At 39.9% G+C, this 20,746-nt stretch overlaps 1 protein-coding gene across 6 annotated transcripts; it reads left to right on the top strand.

Moving 5' to 3' along the window:
- Nucleotides 1-348: 348 nt before the first annotated feature.
- On the top strand, nucleotides 349-20,604 carry clockb (clock circadian regulator b). Of its 6 annotated transcripts, XM_047816390.1 has the most exons (22): nucleotides 358-622; nucleotides 5,879-5,951; nucleotides 6,239-6,298; nucleotides 6,388-6,536; nucleotides 8,037-8,128; nucleotides 8,224-8,313; nucleotides 8,638-8,755; nucleotides 8,881-8,994; nucleotides 9,120-9,238; nucleotides 9,670-9,752; nucleotides 9,871-9,977; nucleotides 10,076-10,223; nucleotides 11,833-11,908; nucleotides 12,044-12,194; nucleotides 14,001-14,095; nucleotides 14,492-14,566; nucleotides 15,059-15,208; nucleotides 15,617-15,808; nucleotides 16,176-16,285; nucleotides 16,571-16,778; nucleotides 17,907-17,976; nucleotides 19,814-20,604. In XM_047816390.1, exons 2-22 carry the CDS (start codon nucleotides 5,935-5,937, stop codon nucleotides 19,870-19,872), a joined length of 2,283 nt encoding a protein of 760 aa, XP_047672346.1. In that variant the 5' UTR covers nucleotides 358-622; nucleotides 5,879-5,934; the 3' UTR covers nucleotides 19,873-20,604. The 6 variants fall into 6 exon arrangements, with proteins under 6 accessions (XP_027030288.1, XP_047672346.1, XP_027030291.1 ...); XM_027174487.2 differs by having other exon boundaries at nucleotides 349-399; nucleotides 17,907-20,604; XM_027174490.2 differs by having other exon boundaries at nucleotides 359-622; nucleotides 8,638-8,725; nucleotides 17,907-20,604.
- The last annotated feature ends 142 nt before the right edge of the window (nucleotides 20,605-20,746 follow it).

The raw sequence follows: 20,746 nt of genomic DNA, 5'->3' as shown, positions 1-20,746 counted from the left end.
GATATGTAGTGCACTAGAAAGTGTAGCAGTTATGCCTATTCATGCACTACATAGTGCACTTACGTAGTGAATAAGCAGTTATTTAAGATTCCGCCTAAGTCGCTGCATTGATTACGTCATTAAATCGCGACCGCTCGTGATCCTATTAACTGTAACGTAAAAACCTTTATAAACGGTAGGAAATGTGTTCTTTGGTAAAATATTCAATTGCATGAAATAATAATATATTTGTAAGTATTTGAAAGTAAAAAAAAAACAGACTGCACTGCATTATTCGCTGTGTCAACATATTTGGACTTGACTCTTATTCTGACACGTGGTACGTCGCATTAGACCGCTAATAAAATCCTGCACCCCGAAAGCTCTTACTGCGCATGTCAGCAAGACATAGCATCAAAAGTAGGTTAGGCCTGGTGTTTTTCTTTATTATTTCCAACTAGGCATTTTCCCAATAACAGATACGGTGCTGAAGAAGCTACAGTACGTTAATAAAAGTGGTTAAATTTGTGTAAAAGGTCGATCCGTGCAGTTTTACAGCACTTTGTACAGTTAAGTAACGTGCTTCCGGTGAGGCCTGTTGACCCACATTAGGGATGTAGAGAAGCCGAGAGACTGAGATTCTGTAAGTACGTGTTACTGTACGTGTTACTGTACGTGTTACTGTACGTGTTACTGTGTGTGTTACTGTGTGTGTGACACATAACACACAGATAAGCCTTATGTGCATTAAGTAGTTTATTATTGCCTTTAGTGAGAAGCAGGTTCATGAAGAGGAAATGGTACAACAAACCTGCTGGGGAAATCTGCTAGTGAGATGCAAAGGTGGTGGTTTTGATATTAGAGTCCATGACTGATGGGCTTGGTGTCAGTGATGGCAGTTTGGGTGTCAGTTTTGGTGTCTGATGTGGCTTTGATGTCAGTGATGGTGGTTTTGGTGTCTTGACAATTTGGTGTCATTGATGGCAGTTTGGGTGTCTGATGTGGCTTTGATGTCAGTGATGGCAGTTTTGGTGTCAGTGATGGCAGTTTTGGTGTCAGTGATGACAGTTTGGGTGTCCGATGATGGATTTGGTGTCAGTGATGGCAGTTTTGGTGTCAGTGATGACAGTTTGGGTGTCCGATGATGGATTTGGTGTCAGTGATGGCAGTTTTGGTGTCAGTGATGACAGTTTGGGTGTCTCATGGTGTCTTTTTATTGATTATTATTGATTATGCTAGTGTTGGTGTCTGATGATAACTTGGTGTCAGGGATGGCAGTTTTGGTGTCAGTTTGGAAGTCTGATGATGTGGCTTTGATGTCCGTGATAACAGTTTGGGTGTCTGATGTTGCTTTGTTGTCACTGATAATAGTTTTGGTGTCTTATGACAATTTGGTGTCAGTTTGGGTGTCAGTTTGGGTGTCTGATGTGGCTTTTATGTCAGTAATGATGACAATTTGGTGTCATTGATGGACGTCTGGGTGTCTGATGATGTGGCCGTGATGTCAGTGATGATAGTTTTGGTGTCTGATGACAATTTGGTGTCAGTGATGGCAGTTTGGGTGCCTGATGATGTGGCTTTAGTTTCAGAGGCAAGTCCTTTATGTAAGAGATTATTCATTTAAAGTAAACATTCTCGGTCTGTGTGATGAAATTAACCAAACCCAAAAGCTGCTTGTGACATCATCTAGCAAAATGTATTTGTTGTTGATGACACAATGACAATATAGGAGCCCATATGTTGTATGTTTGCATCATAAGGCACCCATTAAGCTTTATTTCCTTCATTAAACATGCTTGCGTTGTATTTTGAAACATAGGTTACAATGCATTATAACATGCGTGCAATGTAAGACACCCAAGTATGACTTTTTTCTACATTTAAAGTGTAAATAAGAGAGCCATATCACACTGACTTTTTCACACTAGGGCTGGAACAAATTACTGCAGGCAGAATAGCAGTTCTTGTGTGGTGTTTCCCAGTATGCAGTGGTCAGAACCTGAAAATGTGATATTCTAGTTTCAGCTTAATCCCTTTAGGGTCTCCACAGCGAATCGTCTGTTTCCGCCTATCTCTATCTTCTTCATCCCCTACTCTCGCACCAATTACCTTCATATCCTCTTTCAACACATCCATGTATCTCCTCCTTGGCCTTCCTCTTGACCTCTTACCTGTCAGCTCCATCTCCAACATCCTTCTACCAATATAACCATCTCAGTCAAGAAGTCAAGAAGCTTTTTTATTGTCATTTCAACCATATATAGCTGTTGCAGTACACAGTGAAATGAGACAACGTTTCTCCAGGATCAAGGTGCTACATAAAACAAAGACAGGGCTAAGGACATGTAAGTAGTCTTAGCCACATAAAGTGCAACTGTGCAACCTGGTGCAAACAGTGCAGGACAAGACAAGCAAGACAGTGCAGGACAAAAGACAGTGCAGGACAAAAAACAGTGCAGACATTAAGTTACAAGACAATACAAAAAGTACAAAAAATGCAATACACAGAAGACAATACACAGTAACAGAAACAGCGCCGACCGACCGGTGTAAATACTGAATGTTCAAACAGTATTTTGTGCAGTAAAAGAATGAACAGCAGCAGGTTCTTAGCAGCAGGTCCTTTGGATTATATATGGAGTTGTGCAAAAAACAGCAGATGACTGAGATATTGTCCAATATGTGCAAAAACAGCAGAAAAGTGTGCAAAACAGTGTGTGTGTTTTGTGAGGGTCTGTGCAGTCCATACAGATGATATGTGTGTATGTTGTGCTCAGTATAGTACAGTTCGGTTATTGAGAAGTCTGATGGCTTGTGGGAAGAAACTGTTACGCAGTCTGGTCGTGAGGGCCCGAATGCTTCGGTACCTTTTTCCAGACGGCAGGAGGGTGAAGAGTGTGTGTGAGGGGTGTGTGGGGTCATCCACAATGCTGTTGCCTTTGCGGACGCAGCGTGTGGTGTAAGTGTCCATGATAGAGGGAAGAGAGACCCCAATGATCTTCTCCGCTGTCCTCACTATCCGCTGCAGGGTTTTGCGATCCGAGATCGTACAGTTCCCAAACCAGACAGTGATGCAGCTGCTCAGGATGCTCTCAATGGTCCCTCTGTAGAACATGGTCAGGGTTGGGGGAGGGAGATGTGCCTTTCTCAGCCTTCGGAGGAAGTAGAGACGCTGCTGGGCTTTCTTGGTGATGGCGCTGGTGTTGAGTGACCAGGTGAGGTTCTCCGCTAGATGAACACCCAGAAATTTGGTGCTCTTGACGATCTCTACAGAAGATCCGTCGATGTTCAGCGGAGAGTGGTCGCTCTGTGCTCTCCTGAAGTCCACAACCATCTCTTTAGTTTTGTCCACATTCAGAGAAAGGTTGTTGGCTCTACACCAGGCAGTTAGTTGTTGCACCTCCTCCCTGTATGCTGACTCGTCGTTCTTGTTGATGAGACCCACCACGGTCGTGTCATCGGCGAACTTAATAATATGATTCGATCTGTGCATTGCTGCACAGTCGTGAGTCAGCAGAGTGAACAGCAGTGGACTGAGCACGCAGCCTTGAGGAGCTCCAGTGTTCAGTGTGGTGGTGCTGGAGATGCTGTTCCCGATCCGGACTGACTGAGGTCTCCCAGTCAGGAAGTCCAGGATCCAGTTGCAGAGGGAGGTGTTTAGTCCCAGCAGGCTCAGCTTCCCAATCAGGTGCTGAGGGATGATTGTATTGAATGCTGAACTAAAGTCTATGAACAGCATTCGTACATAAGTGTCCTTATTGTCCAGATGGGTGAGGGCTAAGTGGAGGGCTGTGGTAATGGCATCGTCTGTGGAGCGGTTTGGACGATACGCGAACTGTAGGGGGTCAAGTGAGGGTGGTAGCTGGGTCTTGATGTGCCTCATGACGAGCTTCTCGAAGCACTTCATAACTATGGGTGTGAGTGCAACGGGACGATAGTCATTGAGGCAAGACACTGTAGACTTCATTGTAGACTTCCTCTGTACATGTCCAAACCATCTCAATCCAGCCTCTATGACCTTGTCCCCAAAGCAGACAACCTGAGCTGTCCCTCTGAGGTGCTCATTCCTAATCCTGTCCATCCTCATCACTCCTAAAGAGATCCTAATTTCCACTACCTCCATCTCTGCCTCATGACTATTCCTAACCGCTACAGTAGGGCTGGCAATAAAACGATAACGATATGTATCACGATAGACATGTGATTTAAATCAATAAAAAATGTGTTCGATAAAACGTTCAATATTTTTTATTCTTCGTCGGAAGAAAACAGAGGTTGCGAAGCAAGTTTGGTTGCATTAGCAAAGGCACTCATTCTCTGGTGACCTAGCAACATAGGGAGTGACACACTAACAGCCAATCATGTAACAGCATGTTTTGTTGTGCCATATTGTCGTCTCGTGCTGGTCTGCTGGATTCCTCTTCAGTAACCGGTGACTGATGAGCAGAAAGTGAGCCGCAGCGAGCGAGGAAATTGTAAATAAAAGAGGAAAAATCAGCTTACCTGTATGGCAGTTTTTTGGATATTATAAGTCTGACCGTAGTCAGACCAATGTCGTCTGCAAATTATGCAAGACCATTTCTCCATATTGAACACTTTGCACTATTCTATTACACTTTATTAAGCATTTCTTACATTTTCTTTCATTTTGCACCTTAAATGTTAAGAGATACTTGTTAAGTGTTCAAGAACAAGGATGTAACAAAGGGCTTGTTGTCTGTTGTGTAATTCCTTATAGCAGCCTATAAACAGTCATTCCCTGATTCCCAGACTTTTTTTCTCCTCTGTCTTAAAGTGAATAAGTCCACTTCATGCCTCGTATCACAAAACCTCATCAGTGTTTAATTCCTTACTTAAGCAACATTTCATAACGTAACTTGTGAGTTAAAGGTGGGGTCTTTGATGTTTGAGAAATGCTTCAGAAAATGAGTCGGAACGACAAACAAAACAAAAATCAAAACAAACGTGTAGCCAATAAGCAGAAAGGGGCGTGTCTTGTCAATATGCGGCGGAGAGAGTGTTCAGTGTGCATGTGTGACATCGTCAGAAAGCGGTTTTAACATTGACATGGAGGATAAAAACAAAGAAAGAAAGTGAAGAAAGACTTACAATAAGGCAAGAAGTAGGACCCGTGTTAATATAGGATCAGCTTTCCAGCGCTGGAGAGAACTGAAGGAGCGGGAAGTCACAGCATATTCACAGGTTGGAGTTTCCCGAGTCAGTAACTTCTGAGCTAAATGCTGTTACTAGCAAAACGCGGTTGTAGCTGCCTCTCTACATTACTACGATAGAAAAGTGGTGTTATTTGTGTAGTAACAGTGTTTAGCTCAGGAGTGTTTGACTCGGGAATCTGGAATCTGTGAATATGCAGCCAACTTCTCGCTCCTTCAGTTCTCTCCAGCGCTGGAAAGCTGATCCTATATTAATTCTGCTAATGTCACACATGCGCACTGAACACTCTCTCCACCGCATATTGACAAGACACGCCCCTTACTGCTCATCGGCTAACGTTTGTTTTGATTTTTGTTTTGTTTGTTGTCCAGACTCAGTTTTCTGAAGCATATCTCAAACATCGGGGACCCCACCTTTAAATGCTTTTGGTACATCACTGTTAAATTAATTGTGCCTTCAAGTTACATTTGAAGGTGATTTAAAAAGTAAAGATGAAACTCCAGACTTCTGCATAAACGCAATTAGGCAATTTAAAATGGAGACATAAGACGATGATTTTTCTTTATTCTTTACAAAAAAATGTATTAACAAGATTAAAATACTCACACTTTCTTAAAAATTATGTTTGTAGGTGTTTTTTTTTTAAGCTATTTTGATTTGTGTGCGTTTTTTTGTTTATTTATTTATATTTTAAATTTTGCAGACTTTCTTTTTATTACTCTTTCAGATGTCTTCCCAATGTTTGGAGTGTTTTATCCACAGACCGACTCATGACGCATCACAATGAGCTCCTTGGACAGGTGGGACTGTCTCTCTCACTTCTGTTATGAATCCCAATAATTTGCTGTTTATTTGTGATACTGCTCTTCTTATTAAGGAGCTTTTTTTCTCTCTCTCTCTGTTGCAGTTTTCAGTTTTGTCTTTCTGAAAGTACCATTTGGCTAGGTGTGATAGATTAATTAATTAAGTAATTTATTTAAAAGATTAATAAACATGTATTTATTGCATGTATCTAAATCTATACAATTACTCTCACACACACACACACACACACACACAGTATTTAATGAAGTTGTTTGTGTTCCAGGGATGATGGCAGCATTTTTGATGAGTTGATGGAAGATGATGAGAGGGATAAGGCCAAACGGTAGGACTTTTGTGTCTTTTTGGAACTCTTGGACATTCCAAAAATGGTAAATTGTCATTAAATGAATCAATTGTATTACTCTGATTAAGCGTTTCCCGGAATAAATCGGAGAAGAGGAGGAGAGACCAGTTCAATGTCCTTATTAAAGAACTGGGCACGTTGCTGCCTGCCAACACACGCAGGATGGACAAGTCGATGATCTTACAGAAAAGCATTGACTATCTACACAAGCACAAAGGTAACACACACACACACACACACACACCTGTGAGAGGCCAAATAATTTATCTGAGTTTGGAGTTTATTTATTAAGACTCAGGTTTGTCTACTGATGATTGTATTATCAGTTAGGCATAAGATGAATTTGGTCAGTGATGACATTTTTATGTTCAGGTGTCAGAGATTTTTTAATGTCAGATGGCCAGGTTGTCTGAGATTTTTGTCATTCATGACTGTTTTGGTGCCATTGATGATCTTATTTGCTTCATTTTTGTGCGTCATTGACGTTTTTGGTGTCAGTTGATGACAATATTTTGGTGTCATTGTTGACATTTCTGGTGTCATTAATTACTGTGTGTCAGTTGTTGACTATATTGGTGTCATTAATGACTGTGTGTCGTTGTTTTGGTGTGATTGTTGACATTTCTGGTGTTATTAATGACTGTGTGCTGTCATTGCCGATTTTTGGTGTCCCTGATAACCTTTTTTCTGTCATTGGCATTTTGGACAGCTGAATTGAAATAAGGCCAATTAAAATATAAGATATTGATTTTAGATAAGGATGCACATTAATCATTTTTTCACTTTCTGATGTGTGTAGTCATTTTATGTCTGCCCAACACACACACACACACACACACACACAGATAATGAGTAAATAGTTTTAGAGTACTGACTGAGTGTTCAGGCCACTCACTGCATTTGTGTTTTGAGTGCTGTACTCTCAAGACGCACAGTGCTTTTTAAGGACATTGCCATTCATTTGCTTGATGCTTTTATCTTCTTGCAAGTGAGGTAGAATTCAGTCCAAAAAAAAGCGAGCTGTTAAAGGAGCTGACTCAATCATACGACGGCAGCAAGTCCGAGTTATGCTTCAATATCAATAGACTTTTGCAGCTATCCAAAGGTTAGAGGATGAGGCAGTTTGGAAAAGTTTTGTGTTTTGTCCGTTGTACACCTTTTGGAGTGACGTTTCCCTTTGAGGTCTGTTTACATTTAACCCCATCATGCTACAGAAACACTCTTCTGAGTAAAATTCCAAAGATTTGAAGTATTACAACAGTCAGTAACGGTCGACTAATCTGACTAACCGCAGTGGGATGTTTCACTCTGTCTATCAGACAAAACATGTGGCCATGTTGTGTCTGAAAAGTATAAATGTTTTTGTAAATATGAACTGTTGTATAAAAGCAATATCACTCTGAGGTAGAACAGTCAGAGGTAAAGTTTTTAAACATGGAATGTCCTTAGTGGTTTACTAGTAAATTATCATTTTTTAAATTTGTTTCAAGAGATAGTAAAAAGAAGCAGTTAAGGGGGATGAACGTTTTAACACAAGCAAATACTTTTCACAAATTAAGCTGAGTAACAGGTAGTTGTATGAATCGTCAATAGGAGTCTATGTAATTGTTCAAATGAGACCATTTGTGAGTCATAAAAAGACTTCAGAAAAAGTGTGCATGTCTGTGCCAGGAGCTGATGTAATGATGATGATAACAGAGATGATGCTTTTGTGCAGAAATTGCTGCACAGTCAGAGTCGAGCGAGATCAGACAGGACTGGAAACCCCCGTTTCTCAGCAACGAGGAGTTCACACAGCTCATGCTGGAGGTAAGATTTTAAAATCTGTGTGCATGGGGTTTTTTTTTATTTTTTATATAAATCCTTAGCTTTTACACTGCTTATCCGCTCTTTGTGGTTCCTAGGCGTTGGATGGCTTCTTCCTTGTTATCCTGACCGATGGAAATGTCATCTATGTCTCGGAAAGCGTCACGTCATTACTCGCCCACCTACCGGTCAGTGCTTGGGTGGTTGTGTATGACATGATCAAAATGTAACACAAAAATCCACAGATAAAAATATGTTTGTACAGTTTTGGCATGTTTGATACAGATCACGCTCATTTAGTCAGTTTTATTTAAGCTTGCATGGCATCGTGTTAACTTTTGGTGACGTTAAATGAACTGATTAAGTAACTTTAAACGGCATGCTATGTTTCACAGTGTTTTTTTTCTTACTTGTTATTTCGTACTTATAAAATACTGAATGAAGGTCTTATTAATTGTTACTTGAGTCATTCATGTTGACTTGGTGTTTAATACTTTGTCTTTGGGTTCTAGTCGGATTTGGTGGATCAGAACCTGCTTAACTTCCTTCCAGTTTGCGAGCACACTGACGTATACAAAGCCCTGTCTTCACACCCAGAAGGCGAGAACCTCAGTCCAGAATACCTCAAGAGTGAGGAATACAACCAACAGCTATTTCCTATTAAAAGCTGTTGGTTTTAATAACGCTGTACAGTATCTTGGTGTAGCTCGACCTCATGATATCTGCTATCTGCTAATTCCTGTTTTATTTTCCAGCTAAGGGTCAGCAGGAGTTTTGCTGTCACATGCGCCGAGGCTCTGTGGACCCCAAAAAACCACCTGTGTACGAATACGTCAAATTCATCGGCAACTTCAAGTCACTCAGCAATAGTGAGTAGTGTTCACTTGGCCTCATTCATCAATTTTTGAGTAAATACTGAGTAACCAAACAAACAAATTTACATCAAATATAAAAAATTTTTGTGCTGTTTTTCCGTTTTGTTTTTTTGTCTCAGTGCCACGAATAAGTCGTAACGGTTTGGAAGGTGTACTCCAGCGGTCGTTGCGCCCAGCGTTTGATGACCACGTGTGTTTTGTTGCAACAGTGCGGCTAGCCACACCTCAGTTTATCAAGGCAAGATGCTCAGGGTTTTTTGGTTTGTTTATTTTTATTAACATCTTTATGAAAACATATTATTCGTATTCGTCGTTCATGTGGATTTTCCATTATGCTTTTTTATTTTTTAATATATCTCTTTCTTTATGAGACTTATTGGTCCCTGGCTTTACTGGTATTATCATTTTCTTTTAGAGTTTATTGTGGTATTGACGGTTACATGTTATTTTCACCGGATTTTCACAGGATTGATTATAGTCCTTAACACATGTCCTGAACAGATCTGGGCTTTGCTCCTATTGACTGATCATTGATTAACTAAGCTTGTGCCATAACCAACACATTTGTGTTTAGCTTGTATTGATTACTAATAGACTGTCTGCAGATGTTGTCTACACCAGGTACATGTGTGCTTAGCTTCTATTGATTGATTGATTTTTTGTCTGCAGGAGATGTGTACAGTGGAGGGGTCCAATGAAGAGTTTACCTCTAGACACAGTCTAGAGTGGAAATTTCTTTTGTTAGATCACAGGTAATGGTCTACCATTCTTTAAGTTTTTTCCTCCCTCTTTTTACCTTAAAACTTATACAGTTTTACTTTGTTTAGGCTTGTTGAATAATCGTTTGTTTGTTTTTCTATTGTTTTCCAGAGCTCCTCCCATCATCGGCTATCTTCCCTTTGAGGTTCTGGGGACGTCTGGCTATGACTACTATCATGTAGATGACCTGGAGTCACTGGCTAAATGCCATGAGCATTGTGAGTAAATGTCAATTTTCACACAATCACGCACATCCATGCAGCCAGGGTGTGCCACTTTGTTAAAGCACTGAATGGTCCATTTCTGCCTTGTGCAGTGATGCAGTTTGGAAAGGGCAAGTCATGTTACTATCGATTCCTGACTAAAGGCCAACAGTGGATCTGGCTCCAGACTCACTACTACATCACCTACCACCAGTGGAACTCACGGCCTGAGTTCATTGTATGCACGCACACCGTAGTCAGGTAATGTTTATACATGCTCCTCACAATATCCAAAGAAATGCCAGTTTTGTATAATTTATATAATTTATATTTATATTATATATAAGTTAATGCTTGCTGCCCCGTCATGGCCCGAGACCTTTTCATGGTGAGGCTTAGGGCTATGTCACCTGGAGCTTAATGCTCCTAGTATGGCCTCCTGTAGTCATTTACATTTGGAAAATGCTCTTATCCAGAGTGATTTACATTTTTATCTAATTTTTATACAACTGAGCAATTCAGGATTAAGGGCTTTCTTCAGGAGCCCAGCAGTGGCAGCTTGATGGACCTGGGATTCAAACTCACAACCTTCTAATCGGTAGTCCAACACCTTAACTACTAGGCTACCAGTCCCCATGTTAACAGATCTGGTGGGAGAGATCAGGCACAGATTGATCCTAAGGACCTACTTGAATGTTTTAAAAACAAACAAGTGTACTTGATTACTCCCAGGGATGTGTACAGGGCTGGGTCTCGGTAACTGTAGTGTCCACAAGCAAACAACTGGTGAACCGCCCATCAGCTCAAGCTTAGCTTGTGAGCTCACCTTCAGCATGAATAAAGGTAGTAGGGGTTCAGGTGCAAATGCCATTTGGCTGGCAAGTATACGATGGACAGTCTGGGAACTTGCAATGGAATGTGGCTCTAGGAATTTGGACTAGATGTAGTTGGCCTTATATTAACAGAAAGTATTACCACCAGTACCAAACTTCTTAATCATAGCTGGTCTCTCTTCTTCTCTCAAGTTCCTAAAGGAGATGGGCTTCAGTCTAGTTTAAGGATGCTCACCAGTCATAGACTGAGGGCCTCGTAGATGTTCATGAATGGCCTTTAAAAGGCTCTGAACTGGATAGGTGAAATGTTATTAGACTTCTGTCCATGGATTATCAATAACAAGCACTACTTGCTCCCAGAGCACCTTGGGCCAAAGGTTGGTTGTTAAGCTTGTGACTGTATTATCAACCCTAAGGTCATATATTTTGGTCACTTTAGTTAAAAAAAGAAAGAGCCTGAGCTGTGAATTGATTACCTCTTAATGGTAAGACTGATAAACAAACAGTCTTCTGGGTTGCTTGGGAGTACAGGTGCAAGCTTTGTTGAGAGACCAATTCAAGTCCCAACCATTGGGAAGGGATGCTTTTGAGTAATTGAAGTCATTGAGTGGTGTAGAAGTAAAGCTTGGTGATTGGAGAAGTCTGGAGAAACCAGAAACTAAGAATTTTGGGTTGTCTTAAAGAAGATCTGGAAAACTAGTCTGTGCCTTCTACGGGGAAGAAGAGTGATGGGAGGAGCTCTTTGAGTGCCAGAAATCTGGTCATTTAGAGACTCTGATATTGACCAACAAATTGAATGCTTAGTGGTCTGTGATGAGGAAGCAGTAGCTTAGTTTTGGACTTGTCATCATCTGTAGTCACATATAGTGTGAAGAGCTTAGTGTTTGAGGGTCAAATCTCAGGACTACCAGAGAAACAGTGTTGGGTTATTGAGCAAGACAGTTCCATTCTATTCTATCCAAGTGCCTTCCTTTATGCAACTCACATTTTTTCCATCACTTTACAGACTTTAATTGCCCCATGATTTTTCCGGTTAGATATGCTGAAGTACGGGCAGAGCAGAGAAGAGAGATGGGCATTGAGGATTTGCCTCCCGAAAGAACAGAAGACAAGGTGAGAGAAAGCTGAGAGCAAAGTGGAATCAATAAATATCTTCAATGCTTAACACAATGTTTTTTTAGGGCAGGTTTTCTACAGCTTTTGGTTTAATTAATCTTCCCACTCATTCCTCTCTCAACTGCTCTCTAGCAGTCTCAGGACTCTGGTTCTGAATCCCAGTTAAACACTTCCAGCCTCAAGGAGGTGCTTGAGCGCTTCGATCACAGCCGCACACCGTCCACGTCCTCGCACAGCTCCCACAAGTCCTCGCACACAGCCATGTCTGACAGCACGTGCACCTGTAAGGGCCATCACATTGTTTTGGATATTAATATACTGTGGAATATTTTTTTGTATTCTTTTATGCACCATTTTATTTATTACAGGAAAATAAAATTGAAAATAATATATGCCAAAATATTGGAACATGTGACATACAGGTGTTTTTTGCTGCCCAGGTGTCTTGTTAGAGTTTTATGTATAAACAGGTAATAGCTCCGAATGTCTGTTCTTGGTTTGAGCTCTGGTTGTCACCTGTGAAAACTGCAATTGTTGTTAAATCAAGCGTCGCATAAGTTCAGGCAGGCCACAGACAAAGCACTCAGGTGACAATCAAAACATGAAAGGATATAACAGCCCCCACACCAGATCCTTGAATTTCACCCACCCTTAATCCCATTAAGTGAAAGTGAACTACAGCTAAGTATGGTGAACAATATTCAGAATTCGTTCTCTGTATTTAGCCCATCCAAAGTGCACACACAAAGCAGTGAACACACACACACCGTGAACACACACCCGGAGCAGTGGGCAGCCATTTGTGCTGCGTCGCCCGGGGAGCAGTTGGGGGGTTCGGTGCCTTACTTTAGGATTGAGTCAGACTCTCTAACCATTAGGCCAAACAATAGGACAAATGGCGCAAGGAGACAGATGATACCCTGAGTTACATTGCCCCTTTCCTTTGATATTTATGAGATACAGGAACCAAATGTAAAGTTTGAATTTAACTTGCATTGTAACTTGATTGGGCTTCTAAATTATCCACAGAAATATGCTAGAACTAAAAGGAAATAAAACAATGATTTAAAAAAATTATTTTCCCACACTTTGTTGCGACTACGCTGCAAGCCAGCCCAGGGTGAAGCCTCCTCCGCCGTCTCCACTAGCTTAGTGGACATCAACTCCGTTATCAATTGCGCGGCATGGGCGCCTAGTTCCCTCTCCCCACGACCCATGCCTAGCTCCGACTCAGCCACGCACATCGCATGCCGCCTTCCTCCGTCCCCGACTCCTCCAGCCGTTGCCAGCGGCAATTAAATTCTTCACGTAAAAAATTCGCACCTCGCGCAATTTCGGTTCTGATTCTGAGCTGTAACGGGGGGTCTATTCATTCACCAGCACTGCCTCCCCGCCCTGTCCATTCATGTACACGGACAGGCGCGTGGGAAAAATTCTCCCAGAACAGAACCATCCAGCCAACACTAACTGTATGCTCGCTATAATCTTCATTTACGAAGTGGCACTGACTGAAAAAGGATAAACTACTATGAAGCCCACAGAGCCAACTTTTTTCCAAAATGGCTTGCTTTTCTCCCAATCAGAATTAGGCATAGGCAATGAAACTGGTGTGGAATGTTCTGAAAAAGAAAGAAAATATTGGTGACTGTCCAGATCAGCCAAGGAAAACTGCATCAGATGATGACAAACATTATGATAGCTAAAATAAAAAAAAATAAAGAGTCCTCAACAAAAAGCTACATGAGACTGTAAAGGTTGTAAAGGTTTTACAATTAGTGAGATTTTTGTAAGACGCAAATAAGCATCAGAAGGCCAAAATGGAAACAAGCAACAACACAATGCATAGCAAAAAAACCCCAAAACAACAGATTTGGTGGGAAACTCCTGAGCGGGATATAAATGTAAAACAGTTCAAGTTTAAAGCAGTCGTTACTATTGATGATCGAGTGATCTTCTTGATACATCCTGCAGTTTTGGATGCTCATAAATGCTTTTTGATGATTACTCAATTAATCATTTAGTCATAAACATCACTCTGGTGATTTTTAGCATAGTCTTATTACACAGTTGTGTCCCGTTTCTGTCTCAGCCACTCCCACTAAGCTGCAGATGGACGTGAGCACTCCGCCTCGGCCCAGCACCGTCGACATGACGCAACACCGCCGCTCCTCTGTTAGCAGCCAGGTGAGTGGAACTCTGCCTTTTATGCAAACCTTGTTTTCCCATTCTATAATTCACTTGATTCAACTTGCCTCATTTTAAAGGCTTTGTAAATTGGCAGAATTGAGAAATGTCTTTATTTCTGTGCACATTCACGAGTTGCATGTATGATTACAAAGTTGCAGCGATGGGCTGTTTTTCATAATTAAGGCATTTTGAATTGAATTGAAATGAAAGTGGTTGTAGGTGAAGGTAAATAGTGACGACATCTTATATATTCATGAATTTCTAAGACTTTGATTTCCTGCTTTCTGAGTAAAAACTTTTAAGATGTATTGAGTCTCGTATGAGAACTTTTTTTTTCTTGAGATATGAGGTGCCTTTTTTTTATTATTTATTTTTTCCCCCTGTCTTCCTTAGAATATTCACACAAGTTCTCCTGCTCATATTAACCACCACCAGCAGCAGCAGCAACAACCTCAACACAACACACAGGTAACCTAATTGCAGTTGTTTTTCTTTTATTCCTTACTGTCTGTAAAATGCATCTGGGCAGTAGATCCTGCTGCATATCATAATCCTGATCATTTTTCACACAAAAACATTCAATGCATTTTCATATACTTCTTTTAACCAGAGATTGAAATGCTCCAATTTTACTTTATTTAGTCTCTCCCGTCATGTTTCATTGGCAATTTTTTTTATTATTATTATTATTACGTACATACGATTTTATCAAGCTATCACAACCAGTCATGTAGTGAGAAGGAATCATAAAGCTCTGACGGTTTCATTAACATTTTACTTTCATATACGTTCTGTGAATTGTGAATCGTTCGAGTTTGAGTGAATATAGGAAGCTCCAAAATAATATGAACAAACTTTTCCCCCCGAAAGCCTCGTTTTCCTTAGAGCTGGTTGATGGACTGTTGAATTCTTTCTACATTTGATGAGAGACAATTGCATTACATCTGTGTGTGTGTGTAGCAATACTCTACACAGCTGAATGCCATGCAGCACCTGAAGGAGCAGTTGGAACAGCGGACGCAGATGATCGAGGCCAACATTAAAAAGCAGCAGGAAGAACTGAAGCAAATTCACGAACAGCTTCAGAAGGTGCATGGCCAGGGCCTTCAGGTATTTCGTCACCTACAGAAATTTACACATTAGCTTAAAAAGGAACATAATTGTACTACAGGTTAGAGTATGTTTTAGTATCATACATAAGAGAGAGATGAACGTAAAAGGCTTCGGATATTACGGAGAGACTGATTCAGGCAGGAAAATACCTTGAAGACACACCATGAACAGTAACAGCATTCCTTTTCCAGCATACATTTACAAAAAAAATATAAATACAAAACTACAGGAAACACAACACACACACATGTACACAAAAAGAAACAAAGTCCAATAGGTAAACATGAGTGTATGTGAATCAAATGTCCAACAAAATATATCGCAGGCTGAGAGGAAAAGCACTTCACATGAATGAAGTCCGTCTTATCTGCTAGATGCTTAACGAACGTTTTTCGTCCCTTCCAGATGTACTTACAGCAGTCCACAGGTGGGGTCAATATGCAGCTCCCTCAGGTGAGTGGAGCTTCATGCTCACAAGCTGAAGTTAGAGTGCAGAGTGTGACGAGCACCGCCCACAGCACAACGCATCACGGCCTTCAACAGCAGCAAGCTCCGCCTTCCCAACAGCAGAATTCGCAAGGCTCCATCCTCACACAGGTTTTAGTGATACACTCATGTTCTGACTCAAAACGACTCATTTGTGATTAATGAAATAATCACTGCAGCCTGTCACGATTCATGACACAGCAGACGGAGAAGAGTGCCATCAATAAAAGACCAAATGGCTCTGAAGCATTTGAACTGATCTCATGCTTTTTTTTTTTTTTCTCGGTTCACTTCACTTCTGACCCATCCATTAAGGATGACATCATTACATTTGTCTAGTCCTCGTTTCTCCTTATAGCACGTCGTTATGCTAATGGCATCGGGGTGAAGCAGCGTTTTCGAGGTTGCCTTTAATTATACGATTTCTTTCCTTTTTAAACTCTTAGAGTTCTTTTTTCTTTGGTACTCTTCTGCTTAGCAGGGTTCAGTGTATAATTCGATGATAGTCGGCCAGCAGGGCAACAGCAGCATCGTGCAGATCCCCAGCAACCAGTCACAGAACATCACTCAAGTAACTACAATCAACAGGTGTGTCAATAATATTGTGTATAGTCCATGAAAATTAGTGCGTTCCATTATAATTGCTATAAACTCTAAACTTTTTTTTTTGTCCACTCATGTTTATACATTGATTGTAAAGTGTTAATATAAAGAAAATTAATAATAATGATCTGTTTTGAGATTTCTAACCTGGCATGGTGTATCTGAATGCATATGTATGGTGAATCGATAAGACATTTTGTCCACAATCAATATTTCAGCTCAATACACACTGTATGACCACAGAAAGCGGAAAATTTGTCCTTTCTTCAGGTTTCCAGGGCAGCAGTTGATCACTAAGTTAGTCACTGCTCCCATGGCTTGCAGCACCGTAATGGTTCCAACAACCATGTTTATGGGCCAGGTAGTGACCGCTTACAGCCAGTTTGCACAGCAGCAGGGCCAAACACAGGCAATAGCAGCGTTGTCTGATTCGCAGCAGCACCACGGAATGACACAGCCTCAACAACAGTTCCTACAGGTAGGACCAAGATCCACACCGACACTCACTAATCTGTAAATGATCTTAGCAGTATTGTTTTGTTTGTGTGTCTATATTGGGTGAGAAATACCATAACGTATACCAAAGCTTGTTTTGACTGAATTTGTTTTCTATACATTCTATAAATAGTTTGGAAGTCCCCAGAATTTGGTATACCATATTTAGGGCATCATGTATTACCAATGAGCCAGCAAAATAAGTCTGGGACAAAGTTTTCGTACTGCATTAATCAGGGCATAATTATATAAAAAGACAGTATATCCCAAACATTGAACATCCCACAAAGCAATTTAAATTTATTAGTTAAAAAAGAAATATTTAGGCTATCGACCTAAAATCCACCAGGCAGCCAAGGGTAACTCTGATCATGGTGCTCCCACCACCATGCTTCACCGTGCGGAGGTGATGAGCAGTCGTGAGTTTTTTCCTAATGTATCACTTTCACACAAGTTCAGTGAAAATATTTGGAGGCCTTAAATCCATCCAAGTGGGATTTTTATTGTGATTCCTCTGTATAGCTTATATATATATATTGGAGCAAAATGTCCAGCAGTTAAAAAGGACATTAGCAAGAGAAATGACCACAAGGCAACATGATGCTCCCACCACCATGCTTCACAGGGAAGATGGTGTTTCAAGGGTGATAAACAGTCTTAGCTTTCTCCCATGAGGTTTTTTTAATCGTCGTTCCTCTACATAGCTTGGGAAACGGAAAAGTATGCAAGACTACAAGTACGGTGCAAATACACAGCTATGTGAGTCAAGTACAAGACAATAAATACACAAAGCATAGGCTGTAAACTAGTAAAAGTTTTTATATATTTTAAATATTTTATTCCTCAATACTTATACAAACAGCTCGATGAAGACCAGTGAACTACCACCGCAAGTCTGGGTCGAGTTTTTGGAAAAGTATCTGTTTGGGTCTGGAAAAAAAAAATAATAAATCCCAAATTTTGACAGACAGAGCACTACAGACCACAAGGCAACTTTCAACATGATGCTCCCACCACCATGCTTCACTGGACAAAATTAACACTTAACTTTTTGGCTTTGGCAATTATCAGTTGATGGTTATTAATTGAGGCTTTTTTTTTTGTTCTACAGGGAGCCCACATTTTGCAGAACAACCAGTCTACACAGCTAATTCTGCAGGCTTTCCCCATTCAGCAACAGGGTGCGTTCACCACGACACAACAACCACAGCAAAAAACACAACAGCAGTTAAAGCCTCAGACTGTAAAGCAGCCAAAAACCTCATCCTCTCACCAAACAGACAACTCGAGCACTCAGTGACACAAGTGGGAAATGTTTTAGTTTGAACTTCAGTGGTACTTCGTTGGACATCGTTTCTACAGCAATAGGACTAAATACCGAACCACCGAATGGCTAGCAGCGCAGCGAAACTCAGTATTTCACAGCAATAACAGTACGGACCTCGGTGCCATTGAAATAGCTTTCACTTTACTTCTTTTCTAATTTATTTAAAAGAATACAGTTTAACCTGGGACTAAAAGTAATCTTGCTCGTTTAATATCTGTACAGATGTGTGTACAAAGCCATGTGAATATCCAAACATAAAGGAACAAAGTGAATATTTTATACACATCACAAAAAAGGTTCTCGGATCTTTGTTTATACGACTGTGTTGGGGAAAAGGTTGTTTTATAAATCTATATATAAATCTATATTTAGCCCAAAAAGCAGAAATCGCTCACAAATGTATATTTTACTCCTAATTTTGAAAGTATTCTTTTAACATATTTTATACATAACCACAGTGTTACCTCTATTTCATGGACAAATGTAGTTCTTCAATTGTTAAAGTGCCAACAATTAGTTCTTCTACCAAAAAACAAACCCATGCATATAATATAGTGACTTCTTAAAAAAAATGGTCTCATTGTAGTTGATATAACTTAATGTGCTTCCACACACTAAATGGCCCTTATTTTAATAATCACAGTGTTAATCATTTTTGTGTGTGATCATTTACAATGTGGAGAGAGTCCTGACTCTATAAATGTGCAGGAATTTTTATTTATATTAAAATGATTTGTAGTCTATACAACTCCAAGTAGGAATTATGCAATCGACTGTGTGAGGTCGCATTCAACACAAAGCATCATATATATATTTAAAAGTGTTCAGCATAAATACTGTTTTCATGATTGCATCAGGTTGGGGGGTTTGTATTTGTTGCATTTGAGCACAATAGCACGACAACAAACTAGCAGCCATTTATTGCTTTTTTTTTTTTTACTTTTTTTTTTTTGTATAATATTTACACACACTAAAACTTTTTGTTTCAGTTCATTTCCCCACAGAAATTTTTAAAAAATCAAATATGCATGAATCTTACTAGAAGTACAAGTTAGCTGCAAATGCCGTGTTTTGTACTCTCGCACTTTATTCTGTTCTTAAAAATAAGAGAAAGGATCTGCGTGTGATCATCTAAAATACATTTTGAGAGTATAAAATATTCTTAAAATTCAGCATCTGCACAATCCTATGGATTGTTTTGCAGCTTCCACGTTGTCCTCTTTTGCCATACTGTTTTTAAATGTGTGTACACTTTTAAATGTCGTGAGAATGACTATCTAACTAATAGATATCGTAAATAATTTACCTAATAATTGGTGTTTTTGGGGTTATTCAAGATCGTTTATTTATGATTTTAGTCACAAAAGAAATCTGAATTTTTTTTTTTTTTTGTATGATTTTTTTTTTTTTGTCATTATGGAACAAATGAACATATCGTATATGGACTGTGTTGACATTCGAAGTTGTGTGTGTCTGTGTCTTTGTGTGTCTGTGGCCAGAAATTAAAAGTTGTACCTCGTCCCTTGCAGTATACCGTATATATTAGTATATATTGCTGTAAGGGTTGTGTACGTCAAACCCAGGTGATAACCAATCAGTTCTTGCCTTGCAGTAACTTCAAATTCTAGAACGTTCCTTACTCACTTGCTAGTTCTATACCTCATTGTAATGTTTATTATTTTTTTTCTTAGAAAATCCAAAGCGACTTTATTTCCGTATTCTCTGGACCCTGGTGGAAAGCTGTGTATAGACCGTCAACACTGTTGTGTGAAAATGTATGCATTGTGTCTAAGGTCTTCCAACTAGGAAAGTATTACTGAAATCATTATAGGATATTATACTCTATCTGAAACCTATGTACCTTTTTATATGCTGTGTATCTTTTTATTTTTTTGTCATTTGCAGATATTTTGTTCTTCACCCACCAAAGATAACTTGTACAATTGGACTCCTTTTGTTATGTACGCTCACCGACCACTTTATTAGGAATGCTTATGCACGTATCCAATCAGCTGTTAGCATATCGGAGTGTAAAATGCTAAGGCAAGAGCTTCAGTAAATGTGAGAATGGGGGGTGGGAGGTGTTATCTCTGTGATCTCAACCATGACAAAATCTGCTGATTTTCACTTGAGTGGAAAAAAAAATCATCCAGTCAGCAGCAGTTCTGGTCCACTGGAAATGACTCAAGCCAAACAGGAAGGCTGTGAGAACACCTTTACATAGAGTAAACACCCTTTACACCATAGATGGTCTGCCATATGTTTTCCTACTACAGTGGCTGTGGAGTTGTACAGGTATTAATAACTGTTGTCTAAGACTTGATCCCATGTTATCATGTTAAAAGACACAAAATTGTTTGGTTGCATTATGAAATTTCTTTGTATATTGGATGTGACAGTCATTAAGCTAGATAGCTGTGAGGAGGCAGCTAATGTTTGTTTATTTTTCAACACAATGAGCTAAAATAAAGGAAGAAAGCAGCATTGACTCCTGTGTCTTTGTTGTACCTTTTGCTGATCTGAACAAAAACATTTGGAAACAGATTTTCTTTTTGAATTCAACTCGTTCCACGACAATTTGTCAACTATTAAACCAGTGTCATCCAGTGTATTGCTGCTAATGT

This window comes from Tachysurus fulvidraco, chromosome 7, assembly GCF_022655615.1.
Source record: "Tachysurus fulvidraco isolate hzauxx_2018 chromosome 7, HZAU_PFXX_2.0, whole genome shotgun sequence".
Taxonomy (NCBI): Eukaryota; Metazoa; Chordata; class Actinopteri; order Siluriformes; family Bagridae; genus Tachysurus; species Tachysurus fulvidraco.
Note: the sequence above shows the minus strand (reverse complement) of the source record. Positions and strands in the feature narration are given on the sequence as shown.